This window comes from Oncorhynchus mykiss, chromosome 2 (genome assembly GCF_013265735.2).
Source record: "Oncorhynchus mykiss isolate Arlee chromosome 2, USDA_OmykA_1.1, whole genome shotgun sequence".
NCBI classification, from domain to species: domain Eukaryota; kingdom Metazoa; phylum Chordata; class Actinopteri; order Salmoniformes; family Salmonidae; genus Oncorhynchus; species Oncorhynchus mykiss.
This window is the reverse complement of record NC_048566.1, coordinates 18,144,809-18,164,399: the sequence shown is the minus strand read 5'-3', so window position 1 is coordinate 18,164,399 and position 19,591 is coordinate 18,144,809. Positions and strand designations below refer to the sequence as shown.

General features: G+C 45.1%; 2 protein-coding genes across 4 annotated transcripts in view; both read left to right on the top strand.

The window, feature by feature from the left end:
• The window catches only part of LOC110534274 (potassium/sodium hyperpolarization-activated cyclic nucleotide-gated channel 1), a 30,780-nt gene extending 24,105 nt beyond the window's left edge, over positions 1-6,675 (top strand). For both annotated transcript variants that reach the window (XM_036940172.1, XM_036940168.1), the window contains exons 7-10: positions 1,065-1,211; positions 1,584-1,824; positions 2,025-2,189; positions 2,844-6,675. In XM_036940172.1, the coding sequence (XP_036796067.1) occupies positions 1,065-1,211; positions 1,584-1,824; positions 2,025-2,189; positions 2,844-5,095 (2,805 nt within the window). In that variant the 3' untranslated portion in view covers positions 5,096-6,675. The remainder of the gene's footprint in view (positions 1-1,064; positions 1,212-1,583; positions 1,825-2,024; positions 2,190-2,843) is intronic.
• Positions 6,676-11,324: 4,649 nt separating this feature from the next.
• Positions 11,325-19,591, top strand: part of LOC110536462 (zinc finger and BTB domain-containing protein 7B-like) — a 25,729-nt gene continuing 17,462 nt past the window's right edge. Inside the window, exons 1-2 of one of the 2 annotated variants that reach the window (XM_036940158.1) lie at positions 11,325-11,911; positions 16,863-16,988. The gene's annotated coding sequence lies outside the window, so the exon portion shown is untranslated. The remainder of the gene's footprint in view (positions 11,912-16,862; positions 16,989-19,591) is intronic. The other variant, XM_021622243.2, reaches the window with a different exon arrangement.

Below are 19,591 nucleotides of genomic sequence, written 5' to 3'. Positions count from 1 at the left end.
TATACTGTAGTAAAGCAGTATACTGTGTATTATACTGTAGTAAAGCAGTATAGTGTGTATTATACTGTAGTAAAGCAGTATAGTGTGTATTATACTGTAGTGAAGCATTATAGTGTGTATTATACTGTAGTGAAGCAGTATAGTGTGTATTATACTGTAGTGAAGCAGTATAGTGTGTATTATACTGTAGTGAAGCAGTATAGTGTGTGTATGTGTGCTTTTATTAACGCTGTATTAACATTGTATTAATATTGTATTGACGTTGTATTAATATTATATTGACGTTGTATTAATATTATATTGATGTTGTATTAGTATTGTATTGACGTTGTATTAATATTGTATTGATGTTGTATTAATATTATATTGACGTGGTATTAATATTGTATTGACGTTGTATTAATATTGTATTGACGTTGTATTAATATTGTATTGATGTTGTATTAATATTGTATTGACGTTGTATTAATATTGTATTGACGTGGTATTAATATTGTATTGACGTTGTATTAATATTATATTGATGTTGTATTAATATTGTATTGACGTTGTATTAATATTGTATTGATGTTGTATTAATATTATATTGACGTGGTATTAATATTGTATTGACGTTGTATTAATATTGTATTGACGTTGTATTAATATTGTATTGGTGTTGTATTAATATTGTATTGACGTTGTATTAATATTGTATTGACGTGGTATTAATATTGTATTGATGTTGTATTAATATTATATTGACGTGGTATTAATATATTATTATTGTATTGACGTTGTATTAATATTGTATTGACGTTGTGTTAATATTGTATTGACGTTGTATTAATATTGTATTGATGTTGTGTTAATATTGATTTGACGTTGTATTGTTGTATTCCCGTTGTATTGACATTGTATTGACGTTGTATTGACATTGTATTGACGCTATATTAACGTTGTATCGTTGTATTCCCGTTGTATTGACATTGTATTGACGTTGTATTGACGTTGTATTGACGTTGTATTAACGTTGTATTAACGTTGTATCGTTGTTTTTCCGTTGTATTGACGTTGTGTTCCAGTATAAGCAGGTGGAGCAGTACATGTCGTTCCATAAGCTCCCTGCAGATGTCCGTCAGAGGATTCATGAGTACTACGAGCATCGCTTCCAGGGCAAGATGTTTGACGAGGAGAACATACTGGGTGAACTCAGCGAACCACTAAAGGAGGTAACACACGCACACACGAGGCACGCACACGCATGAGCCACGGATACAGGCACACACGCACGAGCCACGGATACAGGCACACACGCACGAGCCACGGATACAGGCACACACGCACGAGCCACGGATACAGGCACACACGCACGAGCCACGGATACAGGCACACACGCAGGCACACGCACTGTTACAAGTTACGAAAGCTAGCTATAGCGTAACTAAAAAAAACACCTGCTCAAACCAGTCGATTCAAACTGCCTCAAACACATTTTACATGAAAGAAAATTAAAACGTACTGATACAATTCAGTTTTTGTGCATTCTAACTGACTTCCCAACTCCTCCCCCCTCCCTCCCCCTCTCTTTCCCCCCCTCTCAGGCGATAGTTAGCTTTAACTGCCGTAGCCTGGTGGCTCACATGCCGCTGTTTGCTAACGCGGACCCTAACTTTGTGACGGCAGTGCTGACCAAGCTTCGCTTCGAGGTGTTCCAGCCCAATGACTTCATCATCCGTGAGGGCACGGTGGGACGCAAGATGTACTTCATTCAACACGGACGAGTCGGCATACTCACCCGCGGAAACAAGGAGACCAAACTCAGTGACGGGTCCTACTTTGGGGGTGAGGAGAGGAGGGAGAAGGGGAGGGATGGGTGAGGGTAAGGACAGTGTGAGGAAAAAGGGAAGTGGAAGGGGAGAGGTGTGACTGTGAGTTAGATTAATCAGTTCTTCAATTTCACAATTTCTTCAACAAAATCATATTTTTTCCACTCTCTCATCCCTTCTCCCTCTTTATCCACCCCCCCACTCTCTCTCTCTCAGAGATCTGTTTGTTGACTCGGGGCCGGAGGACGGCGAGTGTCAGAGCGGATACATACTGTCGTCTCTACTCCCTCAGTGTGGACAGCTTCAACGAGGTCTTGGAGGAACACCCTATGATGAGGCGGGCCTTTGAGACGGTGGCCGTCGACCGGTTGGACCGCATTGGTACTAAAGCCTCTCCCGATTGGCTCAAGCACCTGCCATTCAGTCCATTACTTGCAATGACTCAGTTTTCAATTCAGTTTCATTTCTATAGTGCTTTGTGCAAAGATCTTGCCAGCGAAAAGCATTTTTTGAATCAATTCAGATTTTATTTGTAAATGACCTTACAGTTGCAGAAGCCCTTCAAGGCAGGTTAAGGGAGAGAGAAACTATTTTCCCTTTTGTATTTGCACATAATATGACATTTGAAACGTCTTTATTATTTTGGAACTTTAGTGAGTGTAATGTTTACTGTAAATGTGTATTGTTTTTTTCACTTTTGTTTATTATCTACTGTTAAAATATGTTTCCCATGCCAATAAACCCCCTTGAATTGAATTGAATTGAGAAACTGCTAGAAAAACGTGGAGAGCTGTTAGAACAGAGAGCTAGAGCAGATACCTGGTTCTGTTTGTGATCTTTAATCAGCCCCTCAGCCCTGTCAGCCTCGTTACAACTGTGTTGTTTGACCCTCACTTTAGTTTCTACCACTTTCTTCTTGCTCTTGTTTTCCTCCATTTGTGTCAGACAGGAACAGTATCCACCCCCTCCATCAGTTTGTTTCTGTTTTGATCCTTTCATTCTATTCTCTTCTCTCTTCTTTGTTCTCCTCTGCAGGTAGGAAGAACTCTATCCTGATGAGGAAGCCGTCCCAGGCGGGTTCCATGGCGGGGGGCAGTGGTTTGGGGCGTGGGGGTCGAGGAGGAGCGGGGGCAGGGCTAGGCATGGGAGGGCTGGGCTCCTGTGACAGCATGCTGGTTCAGCAGACCGTTAAACACGACAGCATGCCAGCCATGCAGGAGGCCATCGCTGCTGCCGCAGCAGGAAGGGGAGGGGCCACGGGAGGAAGTGGTACGGTCTCTCCTAGGCCCCACCCACTGATCTGGGCTCCACTGATCCACGCTCCGCTCCAGACGGCGGCCGCTACGACTAACGTGGCCATCGCCCTCATGCACCAGCAGCAGCAGCAACAGCAGCTTCAACATCAGCTACAGCAGCAACATGCGCTAGGAGGCGCTATATTCCTCCCCTCCATCTCTCCATCGTCCTCCGTCTCCTTCCCCCTCTCCCCCCCGCGGCCCCCTGTCCTGCAGCCCCTGCGCCCCTCTGTGAGTTCCCTCATTGGGATGATGGGAGTAGGAGGGATGGGGGGGCTGTCCCCTAGAGGGTTTCCTGCCTTCCCCTCCCCCTCGCCCTTCCCCATGGTCCCCCCGGGAGGTGTGATATCACCCCCTGTTGCTCAAACCCCACCCACACCGGCCTCCTCTGTTTCCACGTCGCTCCAATTAGGAAAGACCCTGCACTACAGTCTCCGCCTCCACCCGGAACACTCTTCAGTGATGTGTGGAACCCCAGGAATCCCCAAGGTAGGAGGGGCCACCACACCCCATCTGTTCTACCACGTGAATCCAACTGCAGCCACCAGTGTCATGTCAGACACTTGCAGTTCCATGGCTGGCCAGCATGGGGCCAAGGAGGCGCTATTGCGTCACGGAGGCAGCAGCAACCAGGGCCTGCCTGCACTTGGGAGGCTCACCCAGGAGGCCAGGCTCCTCTCCGCCTCGCAGCCCACCCTGCCTCATCGATCCTGGGCAAGCATGCAGCCTCACCCCCCTCTCCAGCGGAAGGCCTCTGGAGGTAACCTGCTTCCAGCCTCATTCCTGACTGGGACGCAGCTAGCCAGGGGTGGCAGTGTGGGGGTGTTGACTACTCCCCTACCAGTACAAGTCTCAGCACAACAGTTACAGATGCGCCCCTTCAATGCACAGATACAAGCACATAACCTGGGCTCTATACAGCCCATCCCTGATCATGTCTCTACACACTGCCCTGCACACACACACACAGCCACACACACACATCCTTTCGCTGTACCTGCAGCCACACCCACATCAGCTTCTCCCCTGGCCTCCTACACCCTCTCCTCTGCTCCCACTCCTTTCTCCCTCATCCCAGCCCTGCCACTGACCCCTCGCCCCAAACCCACCCCTACACCCCCATCTCGCTCCTCCTCTCCTCCCCCCTGCTCCATCCCTCCCTCTTCCGGAACTACTCCACTCACCTCAACCCCTCGTCCCAAACCCACCCCTACACCCCCATCTCGCTCCTCCTCTCCTCCCCCCTGCTCCATCCCTCCCTCTTCCGGAACTACTCCACTCACCTCAACCCCTTTGTCCAAACCCATCCCTACACCTCCCCCTCGCTCTTCTTCCCCCTCTCCCTCCTCCACTCCCCCTCCCTCCTCTGTAACCACCTCTTTCCCCCTCACCTCAACCCCTCGCCCCAAACCCATCCCTACAACTCCCCTGTGCTCTTCTTCCCCCTCTCCCTCCTCCACTCCCCCTCCCTCCTCTGTCAGTGCCCCTCTCTCACTTCCACAAACCCATGGGCGCAAGTCCTCTCTCGCGTCCCCCTCTCCCCCCTCCTCTTCCCTACCTTCCTCTCCCACTCTTCTTCAGAGCCCCCTAATCAAGCCCTCCCCTACACCCCCCTCCCCTTACCCTCTATCTGGGCCCACCCCTACCCCCTCTAAAGCCTTTACCCCTATCCAGACTCGTACCCCTACCCCTACCCTCTCTCAACCCTCCAATCGTCCCTCTACCCCTATTTCTACTCCTGTTCCCATTCAGAGCCAAACCCTAACTGCAACCCCTACCCCAGCCCCCACCCCAGCCTCCACTCCCACCCCAGCCTCCACTCCCACCCCAGCTCCAAAGCTGACCACAGCCGTAACACCTGTCCAAACCACTACCACCCTCCCACCCACTCAGTTGGTCCCAGGCCCTGCCACCTCTCTCCCTCCAACCTCTTGCCCCCCAGCCACCTCTGCCCCCTCTGCCTCCCCCAAGGGGGGCAAGAAGGACCCGTAGCTGCCTCAGACAGGGAAAGACTAATAGGGACTGAGAGAAAAACTGCCTGACAACATGTGATGGTCCTGGAGGAAATTATCTGATTGGAGGATGGACTTTTCAGGACAGATATAATGTGTAGATTGTGTCACCAAACACCCCATGCCCCAATTAAAGTAGCACACTGTAAGGAATAGGGTACTGCAGATTTGAGTTCAACAAACTATCCTCCAAACAGTCCATGACTTGCGACTAGGTTTTAACAGTTGTTGCCAACATGGCATGCCAAAATTCTAGATTCAAACCGAGTTCGGCAGACTCTGTATATCTATGGCTCTGGTGACTAGGGCAGGCTAGAGTAGAATCACAGTTTATATTTGAAGTCCAAACATATAGATACATATCTGTGTTAGTGATTGTTGGAGCAAGCAAGAGAGATGAAGTGGAAGATAATGGCAGCACACAGTGGGAGGGACGATACAGCTGTCAGAAAAGACGAGGACGATGATGACAAAGATAGCAATGGGGCTCGTTGCATCTTGCTGCTGATTGGAGGAGGGTTAGTTGGTCAATTCTAAGGCGACCAATAAGATAGGCACTTCCTGATTTCCAGCTACACCTCCCTTTTACCTCTCGCTCTTCACCAAAGTGTAATATTTTGTCATTATATGATTAATCATAGTATGAGATTACTAATCACTGTAAAGTTAGTCATCATATTGATCAGTAACTATAGGAGCGATTGATCCACTTGTAGTTTTGTTGTCCAAGTTGTGTGGTGTTTAGCTTCGGTCCAATATGTTCACACAACTTCTGTAACTGAATTGTGTGTTTTGGTGCAACACTTAATACTGCTCCCTCGTAAACTGTGGATGTGGGTTTAGTTGTTCCGCCTAGCTTCCTGTAAATGCATGCCTCTCTCTCTATTCCCTCCTTTTCCCTCGTTCCTCACCTCCTCTGGCTACTGTCTGCTTTCATCCTGTCTTTCATCTCTGTCTGTCTGATCCTCCTTTCATCTTTCACGGAGCTTTTGTAGTTAACTACTGTTCCAGAGACATTCACAGATGCTCTCTACCTCTCTCCATCTCTGACTTTTCCCTCTCTCTACTGTAGCTCTCTCTATCATTCCCTCCCTCCATCCATCCATCCCTCCCGCTCCTTTCTTCCCTCCCTTGTCCTGGTGTCATGTCCAGTGCTGTTTGATGTTTTCTGTGGGTAGCAACAGAGCATTCCTCTTTTAACCCTTGATACCATGTTGCCTAGATTATATGTAAGGACCAAATGTTTTATTTGTGATCACAGCTTTAGCTTTTGAGCAAAATCAATGAAATGATAGTTGTTGATGATGATGTTATTGATGATGATGTTATTGATTATGATGAGGATGACCATGATGATGGTGACGGTAAGAATGTTTTGGATGATAGCTAGAATAAAGCACATTTAGAAAGTCAGTTTGTCTTTGGTGCATTGAGAAGAAGGCGAGAGAGAAAGTGTGTGTAGGTGTGCGCGTGCGCGTGTGTGTGTGTGTCCTGCCCGGTAGTCCTGAACACCTCCAGAGGTGAAGCAGACTCATATCCAAGGTGACGCTTGTGGATGGGAACGCTGGGATCACTGTTGCTCTCGACTCTTAACTAAATCAATATCCTCCTGCACAGGGAAGGATTATACCATGTCTAATACACAGCCTGACCCTCCTGACTATCTCTCTCCCTCACTCCATCTAATCTGTGTTCAAAGGGGTTCAAGAGTCTCATTTCCACACTATGTTGTGTTTGGCGGTGATTGATTTATTTTTCACCTTTGGAGGATTGTGAGGCATTAGAATGTTGGATTTACACTCAGAGTCATTTGCATTAAGGCCTGGAATTAAATATTGTACTGAAGGGAACAATCATGATCTTTGGAGGGATGCATGATTGTTAGAGGGATGTATAGGGACTTACTGTGTACATTCTACTCTATTCTAAAGGGACTCTGAGGCTATTCTCAGACATTTACTTAGCGGACAGCAAATACTATGTACAGAATACAAAACAACTTTGTTCATACCTTTGGATTTAAATCTAGACATTAAAGATCTATATACTTTAAACCTATAACAAGAGACTGTATAGCTACTCTTGTGAGAGATGTAGGCCTACCCTTCAGACACATTAAGCAGTGAACGCTTGTAAGTACCAAGCTGTCATCTACACATTGACCACTAGATGGGGCTCAGCACCTAAACCAGACTCCTGTCTGCATTCCAGGAAAAGGTAGCAGCTTAGGATAGCCACATAGTTGTTACACTGTGTATTACCTTCACCATGGTGAGGTCTGACAGCCCCTTAAATTGAGATGAGATAAGAGAGCTGTGGAGATATATATGTGGAGAGATGTGAAGAGATGTTGTATATTTGGAGAGATGTATATTTGGAGAGATGTGAAGAGATGTTGTATATGTGGCGAGATGTGGAGAGATGTTGTATATGTGGAGAGATGTTGTATATGTGGAGAGATGTGAAGAGGTGTTGTATATGTGGAGAGATGTATAAGTGGAGAGATGTATATTTTGAGAGATGTGAAGAGATGTCTATTTTGAGAGATGTGGAGAGATGGTGTATATTTGAAGAGATGGAGTATATGTGGAGAGATGGTGTATACAGTGCCTTGCGAAAGTATTCGGCCCCCTTGAACTTCGCGACCTTTTGCCACATTTCAGGCTTCAAACATAAAGATATAAAACTGTATTTTTTGTGAAGAATCAACAACAAGTGGGACACAATCATGAAGTAGAACGACATTTATTGGATATTTCAAACTGTTTTAACAAATCAAAAACTGAAAAATTGGGCGTGCAAAATTATTCAGCCCCTTTACTTTCAGTGCAGCAAACTCTCTCCAGAAGTTCAGTGAGGATCTCTGAATGATCCAATGTTGACCTAAATGACTAATGATGATAAATACAATCCACCTGTGTGTAATCAAGTCTCCGTATAAATGCACCTGCACTGTGATAGTCTCAGAGGTCCGTTAAAAGCGCAGAGAGCATCATGAAGAACAAGGAACACACCAGGCAGGTCCGAGATACTGTTGTGAAGAAGTTTAAAGCCGGATTTGGATACAAAACGATTTCCCAAGCTTTAAACATCCCAAGGAGCACTGTGCAAGCGATAATATTGAAATGGAAGGAGTATCAGACCACTGCAAATCTACCAAGACCTGGCCGTCCCTCTAAACTTTCAGCTCATACAAGGAGAAGACTGATCAGAGATGCAGCCAAGAGGCCCATGATCACTCTGGATGAACTGCAGAGATCTACAGCTGAGGTGGGAGACTCTGTCCATAGGACAACAATCAGTCGTATATTGCACAAATCTGGCCTTTATGGAAGAGTGGCAAGAAGAAAGTCATTTCTTAAAGATATCCATAAAAAGTGTTGTTTAAAGTTTGCCACAAGCCACCTGGGAGACACACCAAACATGTGGAAGAAGGTGCTCTGGTCAGATGAAACCAAAATTTAACTTTTTGGCAACAATGCAAAACGTTATGTTTGGCGTAAAAGCAACACAGCTGAACACACCATCCCCACTGTCAAACATGGTGGTGGCAGCATCATGGTTTGGGCCTGCTTTTCTTCAGCAGGGACAGGGAAGATGGTTAAAATTGATGGGAAGATGGATGGAGCCAAATACAGGACTATTCTGGAAGAAAACCTGATGGAGTCTGCAAAAGACCTGAGACTGGGACGGAGATTTGTCTTCCAACAAGACAATGATCCAAAACATAAAGCAAAATCTACAATGGAATGGTTCAAAAATAAACATATCCAGGTGTTAGAATGGCCAAGTCAAAGTCCAGACCTGAATCCAATCGAGAATCTGTGGAAAGAACTGAAAACTGCTGTTCACAAATGCTCTCCATCCAACCTCACTGAGCTCGAGCTGTTTTGCAAGAAGGAATGGGAAAAAATGTCAGTCTCTCGATGTGCAAAACTGATAGACATACCCCAAGCGACTTACAGCTGTAATCGCAGCAAAAGGTGGCGCTACAAAGTATTAACTTAAGGGGGGCTGAATAATTTTGCACGCCCAATTTTTCAGTTTTTGATTTGTTAAAAAAGTTTGAAATATCCAATAAATGTCGTTCCACTTCATGATTGTGTCCCACTTGTTGTTGATTCTTCACAAAAAAATACAGTTTTAAATCTTTATGTTTGAAGCCTGAAATGTGGCAAAAGGTCACAAAGTTCAAGGGGGCCGAATACTTTCGCAAGGCACTGTATGTGGAGAGATGGTGTATATGTGGAGAGATGTTGTATCTGTGGAGAGATGTTGTAGTATATGTGGAGAGATGTGGAGTGTGTAGCAGCATGTAAGAGGTTAACAGCAGTGTCAGACCACAGGATTAGTAGAGAATAAATAGGACTGTAATTGCTGCCTGTCACTCTGGCTCTGAACTAGAGGACCTGCAGGGAAGTCCTATTCTGGGGCCTCAGCACTGGAATCACAGAAATGTCTTAGAGGATCACCTAAGGCTTGCAGGACATGGACAGAAAGAGAAATGGATTGCAATTATTTATTCAGTATATATTTCAGTGTGTTAAGGATTGTGTGTGCCTCCCTGCAGAGAGTGAGGTGACAGTGGAAACTCTGATACTCCATCATGTAACAGGTTATTAAGTCTATAAGGGTAGGCTTGGATTCAGCACACCCAGGTGGGTCACACACTCCTCTTGACTACTGGACCAACTGTGTGAGGGTGTGCATTAGTTCCACTACTGTCAGTGCATTTGAACTTCTGCAAGGAAATTCTTAATTTGATTCTTTGCTTAATGAAATTGAATTTGGGGAGATTTTGGGGAACAATAAAACAATATTCTAACTTTGTAGGTGAACAACAAGGTTACCCACTGTGCACAGACCTCAGTCTAGTATTGATTTACATTTGGTTGAGTTGTCAACTAACGTGAATTCAATGTGAAATCAACAAAAACAATTCACCATGTCATTGGATTTAGGTTATAAATTGGATGAAAAAATAGAAAATGCCTTTATGTAGATTTTTTTTTTCTAATACAATTAGTTTTCCACGTTGAAATGACGTTTTTGCCCATTTGGTAGTGTGAATTGCAGTAACACACACGTCACACACACCACACGCAACAGCAGCCAGATAGGTAGCCAGACCGCAGATTGAGCACAGATTTAAGGTTAGGGGGCGGCAAGGGGAAGGTGGGCTGGGTGGGCTGGGTGGGTAAACCACAAGATGTTATATTTAGACTTCCCATCACTTCAAAATCTGCCATCTCTCTCTCACACACACACACACACACACACACACACACACACACACACACACACACACACACACACACACACACACACACATTGGAGGTGTTTGAGAGAAGGGGGGTGTATGCAGGAGCAAAGAGCGCAAGATGCAAAACTTAGAAAGGATAAGGTGATTCCTTCTGTGTAGTTACCACTTCAAACAGGAAGCTGATGTGTGTGTAGTTTGCTACAAGGGGAGGGGTGTGTGCACAGTGCATGTGACTCTAACCTCATTCTCTCTCTAGTGTGTCTCAAGATTCTTGCATCAGCCCTGTGTTGTCATACACTCTTCAGTCTCCCTCTGCACTGGAAACAGTGAATCACTTACAGTAGAAAATGTCCTCTTTACCAAAAATTGGATTTTGAATTGCCTTCAGTATATCACAAGATCACAAACACACACGCGCGCACAGTGAGATATTATTCTTACATGAATGTCCCCCAGCGGTTTCAGTAGAGTGGGTGTCCCCCAGCTACTGTAGCCTGTACTGCTTCTAGTCTTCTCAGAATTTGGGGCGAAGTCTCTAAGAGTTATTAGAAGGAGATTGGAGTTATTTTAACACTCAGCAAGCCGCCATGAGACGGCTGCTTGTCATAGCTGTCCGTAAATATATGGCAGGGGATGTGACTTGTGACTGAGGCTGAGTAGTAGCCTACATACCCTGTATATACTGTATGTGCACCTGCTGGTTTCTCTGTCTCTATGGTCACCTCTTGTCTTGGTCGCCATGGCTTCATTTGCAAATGAAATGCTTAAGGTGCGCATAGAGAGAGAGAGATGCAGGGAGGTGGGAAAGAGAGAGAGAGAGAGAGATGTACAGTAACAGCCTGCCAGAGGCAGATAAACTGCACGAGCACCATAAATAACGCGTTTAAATAAGGCGATCCATTTCAAGTGGAAATGTCCGCTGCAGCTGGCACACGCAAATGCCCTCAAACGATTATCTCCATCTCTGTGCCCACCTCTTAGCCCCGCTGTGATCCCTCACAGACCTTCAACCTGCCCCGCGAGTCTCTATAACAACATGCCCACCTCGGCCCTCCTTCCCTCCCACCTCGCTACGACAGACACTTCCGCTGGCCTATCGCACCGTGGCCGACCCCTGTGCCCTGCCCACCCCAGCGGTCCCTCTCCAGCCCCGCCAGAGCCAATCCGCGACGGGGTGTAAAGTAGGGCAAGCCGCTTCCTGGTTCAAGGAGGAGCTGCCTGGAGTTGGAATGGGCCAGCGGAGTCAGAGAGGGGGGAGAACAGCCCAGCGAGCCGGCGGTCTGCAAAGAGAGAGCCGAGGCAGGGGGATATAAACGCCGGCAGAGACAAGAAGAAGCGGATATTACAGAGAACTCCCGGGCAATACGTGGTTCGTCAGAGGGACTGGTGTGAGATTTTGGACAGTGCCGAGAGAGCGGTGACCCCCGGGGAGCGACGAGGGGGGGGGGAGAGGCTGGTGGGAGTGAATCCAGGAAGTACAGAAGCCGGTCAGGTGGGACGCGACGAGATAACATAGGTGACACCGGCGCACAGGTAAACCCGCTCCCTCACTCGCTCTCTGTTTTGGGGGGTTATTATGGAATTCTTAAAGTTAGGACTTTACGCTTGTCTTTCCCATTTTCTATAACAACCGCTCCTGACCCCCCCCCCCCCCCCCCCCGGTCCTAACCGGGGTTACGGGAGGACTACGTCATGGGTATTCGGTAACTCCTGTGTGACGTGTCGACAATAATTTCTCCCAATGATTTTCGCGCTCTCTTTTCCTAGAGGCTTATTTTGACACAAGAACGCATACTATTTAAATTACATTAACAGAGAATATTTATGTGATCTCAGGTTAGTTGCTCTGTGTTGCTACCTGTGTGGATGTGGCCAGGTGAACAAGCAGGGTCGACGGGTACACTTCTGGAGGCTTGGCTTCTAATTATAGCAGCGAACACCGGCTGACATCCAAAACCTAACCTGTTCTCACGCACATCGCCGGCCTCTGTAGGCAATAAGCCATGTGCTCCACCACAGGGCAACTTTGGCCACGAATTCTATTATTCCACGACCCTTTCAGTGGGCTATGCTGTTGTCACGACACGTTGACATATCCTTTATCTTAAATTGTATAGCTCTGTTGCTGATGTAATGTTCTTGAAATGTATATTAATGCTGGATGGATGAGGGCTTTTACATTTATAAAACTTAGGCTATGGATGGTGGGAGGCTGTCATGTGTGCCTGTGACTGCATGTGTGTGTGTCTGGGTTGCTGACTCGCCCCTCTTGTGGTACAGACAGACCTGCTGAACCTGCCAAACTGGCTTGGGTTTGGTCCTCTGTCTGAGTTTGTCGTTTGATATACCACTTTATGGACACCATGATATTAGTCCAATCCACTGAAGGGTTTCTGGTCTACAATGTTTATTTTTCACACAATAGTTCTCCAAACAGTGTTGGGTCTAGTCCTGAACTTCAGTGCACCTGGAAGGAATAAGGAAAACATTTGCCCTGTAACAGTATGTAGGCTAATATTTGTACTGTGGGATTCCGTGTGTGATCTTGACAAATAGGTATTGTTGACGTCTGCGATGCAGATTAGATTTGACACCAACCCCAACTCTGTGAATAATTCCACTATTTAGTGTGAGAGATGGAAGGGAAAAGAGAGCGAGAAGCAGAAACTGTTCTACACTGTCAACCCTAATTGCCACTTGTCTGAATTGAAGCAGTCTTACTACCAACTAAATGACAGTTGGGAGACCTGGAAAGTCTGTGTAGACTGTCTTTGGCTTAATGGTAACTGATCTACCCCTCCCTCTCTTCTCATCTCTCCTTCTGGTGTCATGGTAACTTAATTACTCCTGTCATTTACTAGATCGGACTGTTCTCATGACCCCTCTCTCTCCCGACCACACACATGTACACACTCACAAACACCAAATTACATTTACATGCACCTTCTCAATTCTGACAGATAATGGGTATAGTCGCTGCTCTTGCCACTGAGTATGGGATAGTGCAGAGTGTGTGTCTGAGGATGTCTGTGGTCCTACACAGGTGTGTGCTGTGCCTGTTTCCCAGCCCTGTTCATTGTTAGTGTAGGCCACTTCTGCTCTGTGGCCTGGTGAAGTGGGAAGTGGTCTTTCTCCGTCCCCCACCCTGAACCACTCACCATGTCTAACACAACCTCTGACACACTGTGTGTTTAGGTTCATTTTCTTTCTTTTTATTCACTCTTTATATCCCACTTCTGGATTATCTTTTGATCTCCTGTTTGTCTCTCTTTTCCTTCACCTTATTCCCTCAGTATTAGGCCCCTTTCCTCCCCTGTGTCTCTGTCTCACGAAGCAGATATTAAATACTGTGCCTAGAGAAAGTTTGTTGCATCAAAGTGGGATTCAAATGGATTTAAAAAAAATACAAATTGTCAATGATCTAAACAAAATACTCTGATGGCCAAGTGGAAGAAAAATTCCCACATTTTGTTGTGTTAGTCTGAAATTTAAAATGGTTTCAATTGAGATTTTTTGGTCACTGATCTACAGACAATACCCTATAATGTCAAAGTGGAATTATGTTTTTTTTTTTTGTTTTACATTTTTACAAATGAAAAGCTGAAATGTCTTGAGTCAGTAAGTATTCAACCCCTTTGTTATAGCAAGCCAGGAGTCCAAATTTACAAGTCACATAATAAGTTGCATGGACTCATTCTGTGTGCAATAATAGTGTTTAACATGATTTTTCAGTGACTACCTCATCTCTGTATCCCACACATACAATTATCTGTAAGGTCCCTTAGTCGAGCAGTGAATTTCAAACACAGATTAAACCATTGTCCTGCTGAAAGGGGAATTAATATCCCAGTGTCTGGTGGAAAGCAGACTGAATCAGGTTTTTCTCTAGGATTTTACCTGTGCTTAGCTCCATTCCATTTATTTATTTATCCTGAAAAACTCCCCAGTCCTTAACGATTACAAGCATACCCATAGCAAGATGCAGTCACCATTATACTTGAAAATATGGAGAGTGGTACTCAGTAATCTGTTGGATTTGCCCTCAACATGAGTTGCTATGCCACATTTTTTGCAGTATTACTTTAGTGCCTTGTTGCAAACAGGATGCCTGTACAGAATATTTATTCTGTACAGGCTACCTTATTTTCACTCTGCCAATTAGGTTAGTATTGTGGAATAACTACAATGCTGTTGATCCATACTCTGGTTTCTCCCATCACAGCCATTCAACTCTTTTTAACTGTTTTACTGTCACCACTGGCCTCATGGTGAAATCCCTGAGCAGTTTCCTTCCTTTCCAGCAACTTAGTTATGAAGGACGCCTGTGTCTTTGTATTGACTGGGTGTATTGATACACCATCCAAAGTGTAATTCATAACTTCACAATGCTCAAAGGGATATTCAATGTCTGCTCTTAATTTTTTTTTTTACACATATACCAATAGGCACCCTTCTTTGTGAGGCATTGGAAAACCTCCCTGGTCTTTGGGGTTGAATACAGTGCATTCAGACCCCTTCACTTTTTTCACATTTTGTTACTTTACAGCCTTATTCTAAAATGGATTTAAAAAAAATTCCTCTCATCAATCTACACACAATTCCACATAACGACAAAGCCAAAACAGGTTTTTAGAAATATCACATTTCCATAAATATTCAGACCCTTTACTCAGTACTTTGTTGAAGCACCACCAATCTTCTTGGATATTATGCTACAATCTTGACACCTGTATTTGTGGAGTTTCTCACATTCTTCTCTGCAGATCCTCTCAAGGTCTATCATGTTGGATGGGGAGCGTCGCTGCACAGCTATCTTCAGAGATGTTCAATCGGGTTCAAGTCCGGTGTCTGGCTGGGCCACTCAAGGTCATTCAGAGACTTGCCCCGAAGCCACTCCTGCATTGTCTTGGCTGTGTGTTTAGGGTTGTTGTCCTGTTAGAAGGTGACCCTTCGCCCCAGTCTGAGGTTCTGAGCGCTCTGGAGCAGGTTTTCATCAAGGATCTCTGTACTTTGCTCCGTTCATCTTTCCCTCAATCCTGACTAGTCTCCAAGTCCCTGCCGCTGAAAAACATCAACAAAGCATGATTCTGCCACCACCATGCTTCACTGTAGGGATGGTGCCAGGTTTCCTCCAGATGTGACACTTGGCATTCAGGCCAAAGACTTCAATCTTGGTTTCATCAGACCAGAGAATCTTGTTTCTCATGGTGTGAGAGTCCTTTTGGTGCTTTTTGGCAAACTCCAAGCATGCTGTCATGTGCCTTTTACTGAGGAGTGGCTTTTGTCTGGAAACTCTACCATAAAGGCTTGATTGGTGGAGTGCTGAAGAGATCGTTGTCCTTCTGGAAGGTTCTCTCATCTTCACAGAGGAACTCGGGAGCGCTGTCAGAGTGACCATCGGGTTCTTGGTTACCTCCCTGACCAAGGCCCTTCTCCCCCGATTGCTCAGTTTGTCAGGGCAGCCAGTTCTAGGAAGAGTCTTGGTGGTTCCAAACTTCTTCCATTTAAGAATGATGGAGGCCTCTGTGTTTTCGGGGACCTTCAAGGCTGCAGAAACGTTTTGGTACCCTTCCCCAGATCTGTGCCTCAACATAACCCTGTCTCCGCGCTCTACGGACAAGTCCTTCGACCTCATGGCTTGGTTTTTGCTCTGACATACACTGTCAACTGCGGGACCTTATATAGACAGGTGTGTGTGCCGGTCCAAATCATGTCCAAGCAATTGAATTTACCACAGGTGACAAATCAAGTTGTAGAAACATCTCAATAATTATCATTTGAACAGGATGCACCTGAGCTCAATTTTAAGTCTTATAGCAAAGGGTCTGAGTACTTGTGTAAATAAGGTATTTCTAATTTTTCATAAATTAGCAAAATGAAAATGTTTTTCACTTTGTCGTTATGGGATATTGTGTGTAGATTTGACGAGGGAAAACAATATTTAATCAATTTTAGAATAAGGCTGTAACGTAACAAAATGTAGAAAAGGTGAAGGAGTCCTGAATACTTTCAGAATGCACTGTACAGTATGTGTTAGAAATTCACTACTCGACTGAGGGACCTTACAGATAATTCTATGTCTGGGGTACAGAGATGGGGTGGTCATTCATATCATGTTAACCACTACTATTGCACACAGAGTGAGTCGCTGCAATTTATTATGTGATTTGTTAAGCAAATTTGTACTCATGAACCTATTTTGGCTTGCCATAACAAAGAGGTTGAATACTTATTAACTCAAGGCATTTTATTAATTTATAAAAATGTCAATCTAAATTCCCCTTTGACATTATGGGGTATTGTGTGTAGATTAGTGACACAATCTCAATTGAATCCATTTTAAATTCAGGCTGTAACACAAAAAAAAGGGGTTGAATAGTTTCTGAAGGCACTGTATGTGTATCTTGGTGTCAATCTGGCAGTCCTCTGGGATCAATAAAGTTTGTTCAAATCATCTAACTATCCAAACATCTCATCCCCTCAGCTTTGTATCCCTGGAAATCTTTTGGCTCTGCTGGAGAAGAACAGAAGCAGGAAGAAGTGGAAAATAGAGAGGGAGGAAGAGAGCAGGGACCCGTCCTCCTCTGAGTTTATGGACTGGAGGTAAGAGGTGTGGAATGTTGAGTGTTGCACATTAACTGCATTGAACTAAAGAAAGTATTATTGTCCCAGTCGTTGACAGCGCCTGTCCTACTATAGGTATAGAAACTAGAGATTATATGACATGGCTGACCTGGGGTGCTGCAGGCCACTCTCATAAAAACAATCTGTGAACCTTCATACATGTTAAAATGTGTTGAATGAGGGCACCCCCATAAGATACTGATTTTGGTGCAGTCCAGTATGTGTCAGGAAGGAACCCTCCAGAGTCTCACTCTGTCTTCTTTCACTGATACTCAGCCAGGGTTTTGGACTCAGTGTTTGGAATACGGTTCACTTGAACACGCAAATCCAAGGGCCAGCAATGGCTACATTTACATAAAGTCATTTAGCAAACGCTGTACTTAGAGTTAGTGTGTGGGTGGGTGTGTGTGTGTGTTTGCGAGCAAGTGACAGATCATGTGATTGGGGCCGTGCAGAAGTGTGACCAGTGTGTGTGTGTTATAGTAGGGTGGTGAGGGTGGTGGGGGGTGTGTGTGTGTAACAACAGTGAATGGTCTTTAAAGGAAAGAGGAACATTTTAAGATAAGACACACACACACACACACACACACACAATTCCAGTAAGTATATGAATTAGGGCATGTGGCCCCGTATATAAATTCCCCCTGTTCACAATAGGGGTTTCAGTTTCAGATACATACAGTAGGCTGAGTGGGAGGACAAGACAGGGGGAGAGAGGGGGGGAGGACAAAGTCCCCCTCTTTACTCTGCATCAGCAGATTTAAGAGCTTCCTCCCTCCCTTCCTTTCCTTCTATATCTTTACTCCTTCTTATCAAATGTATCTTCCTCTCATCCCCCCATCATCCCTTCATACATCTCCCTGTTCCCCTACACCACCCATTCAGTCCTCCTTTATCTGCTCAGCTCCTTCATCCATCCATCATCCCTTCATACTTCTCCCTGTTCCCCGACACCACCCATTCAGTCCTCCTTTTTCTGCTCAGCTCCTTCATCCATCCATCATCCCTTTCCATATTCCCTCATTTTCCCACTCTTAGAAGGGTTGAACTTTTAGACTACTCTTAGGGCCATCATAGAGTTTCTGCATATTATCCATTATTCCATTCACACACAGTGGTCAGAGTCAGGGACATGTTCTGTTTGGTTATTACCATATAAGGGCAGTACAAACATTTGAACCAATACATTTCATGTAGGCATTAACCATAATGTCGAGATGCTGTGCCACTGACTAAGGTACTCTACTGAATGTTCATGGACCCCACAGCCTAGTTTGCCTCCAGTAGATCTGTCTCACTAGAGGAAGTAGTGCATTTGGCATTTCTCCTTTTTCAGTCTCCAGTTTCTGTTGTGTTTCACAGCCCTATCTCTCTCTCTCGACCACCGGCCTGCCAGCCTACCAACGCACACCACCCGCCTACTGCCAGGGGGATGGAAGAGCAGGAAGTGGCAATACTTTACTTCCTGTAATGACAGACACCCCTTTAAGATGAAAAGAGTGTCAAAAAGTAGTGACAGAGAACATGATTTGTTTTTCTGGTAATGGTGTAAATGTTGGTGTAGATAGTGAGGGGGCGTTGCTCATAAACAGGTACAGTGAGCCAGCGGTTCAGGGAAAGAGAGACAATGACACACCGCAGAGAATCATCTCCTGTATCTTGTTGTGAAAATGACCCCTAACCTTTTAGATCCATTTTGATGAGAAATGACAGCTTGATGTTGTAGCTGTTGTAAGTACAGTACCATGAGAAGGCAGTATTCCAGACATTGAGAGTGCGGTATTCGATGAGCTCTAATTCGCTAAGCACCAGTAGAATTTTCCCCGTCAACGTTTGAATCTTTAGTCAAAGTGCTGTACTGCTGTGATTGGACGAGAGATGGGTGGGTGTTCTGACCAGTGACAGTAAGGCAGACATTCTGTTGTGTTTCTCAAAGGACAGTTGAAATAACCACATATTCTATGTATCAACCCTTTCAGCCACGGATCACAGTAAAAGCAACCGCTCACCCCCCTGTTGACAAAGCCCAGAAAACACTACTACAGTATCGTCCTGATGATGTCAACGAAGTGTTCCGCCTTTTGAGCTTTACGACCTCTGATTGGGACTGTTAAACTAAACACACACTGTTCGTCACATGTTGACATGGTCTGGAGAGGATATCAGACTAACTGTCATTGTTTTTTTATACTCTAGTTTCCATGTCCCTGTCCCCTACCACTATCAATATCTCTCTCTCTCCCTGTCCCCTACCACTATCAATATCTCTCTTTCTCCCTGTCCCCTACCACTATCAATATCTCTCTTTCTCCCTGTCCCCTACCACTATCAATATCTTTCTTTCTCCCTGTCCCCTACCACTATCAATATCTCTCTTTCTCCCTGTCCTCTACCACTATCAATATCTTTCTTTCTCCCTGTCCCCTACAGCTATCAATATCTCTCTTTCTCCCTGTCCCCTACCACTATCAATATCTCTCTTTCTCCCTGTCCCCTACCACTATCAATATCTCTCTTTCTCCCTGTCCCCTACCACTATCAATATCTCTCTTTCTCCCTGTCCCCTACTGCTATCAATATCTCTCTTTC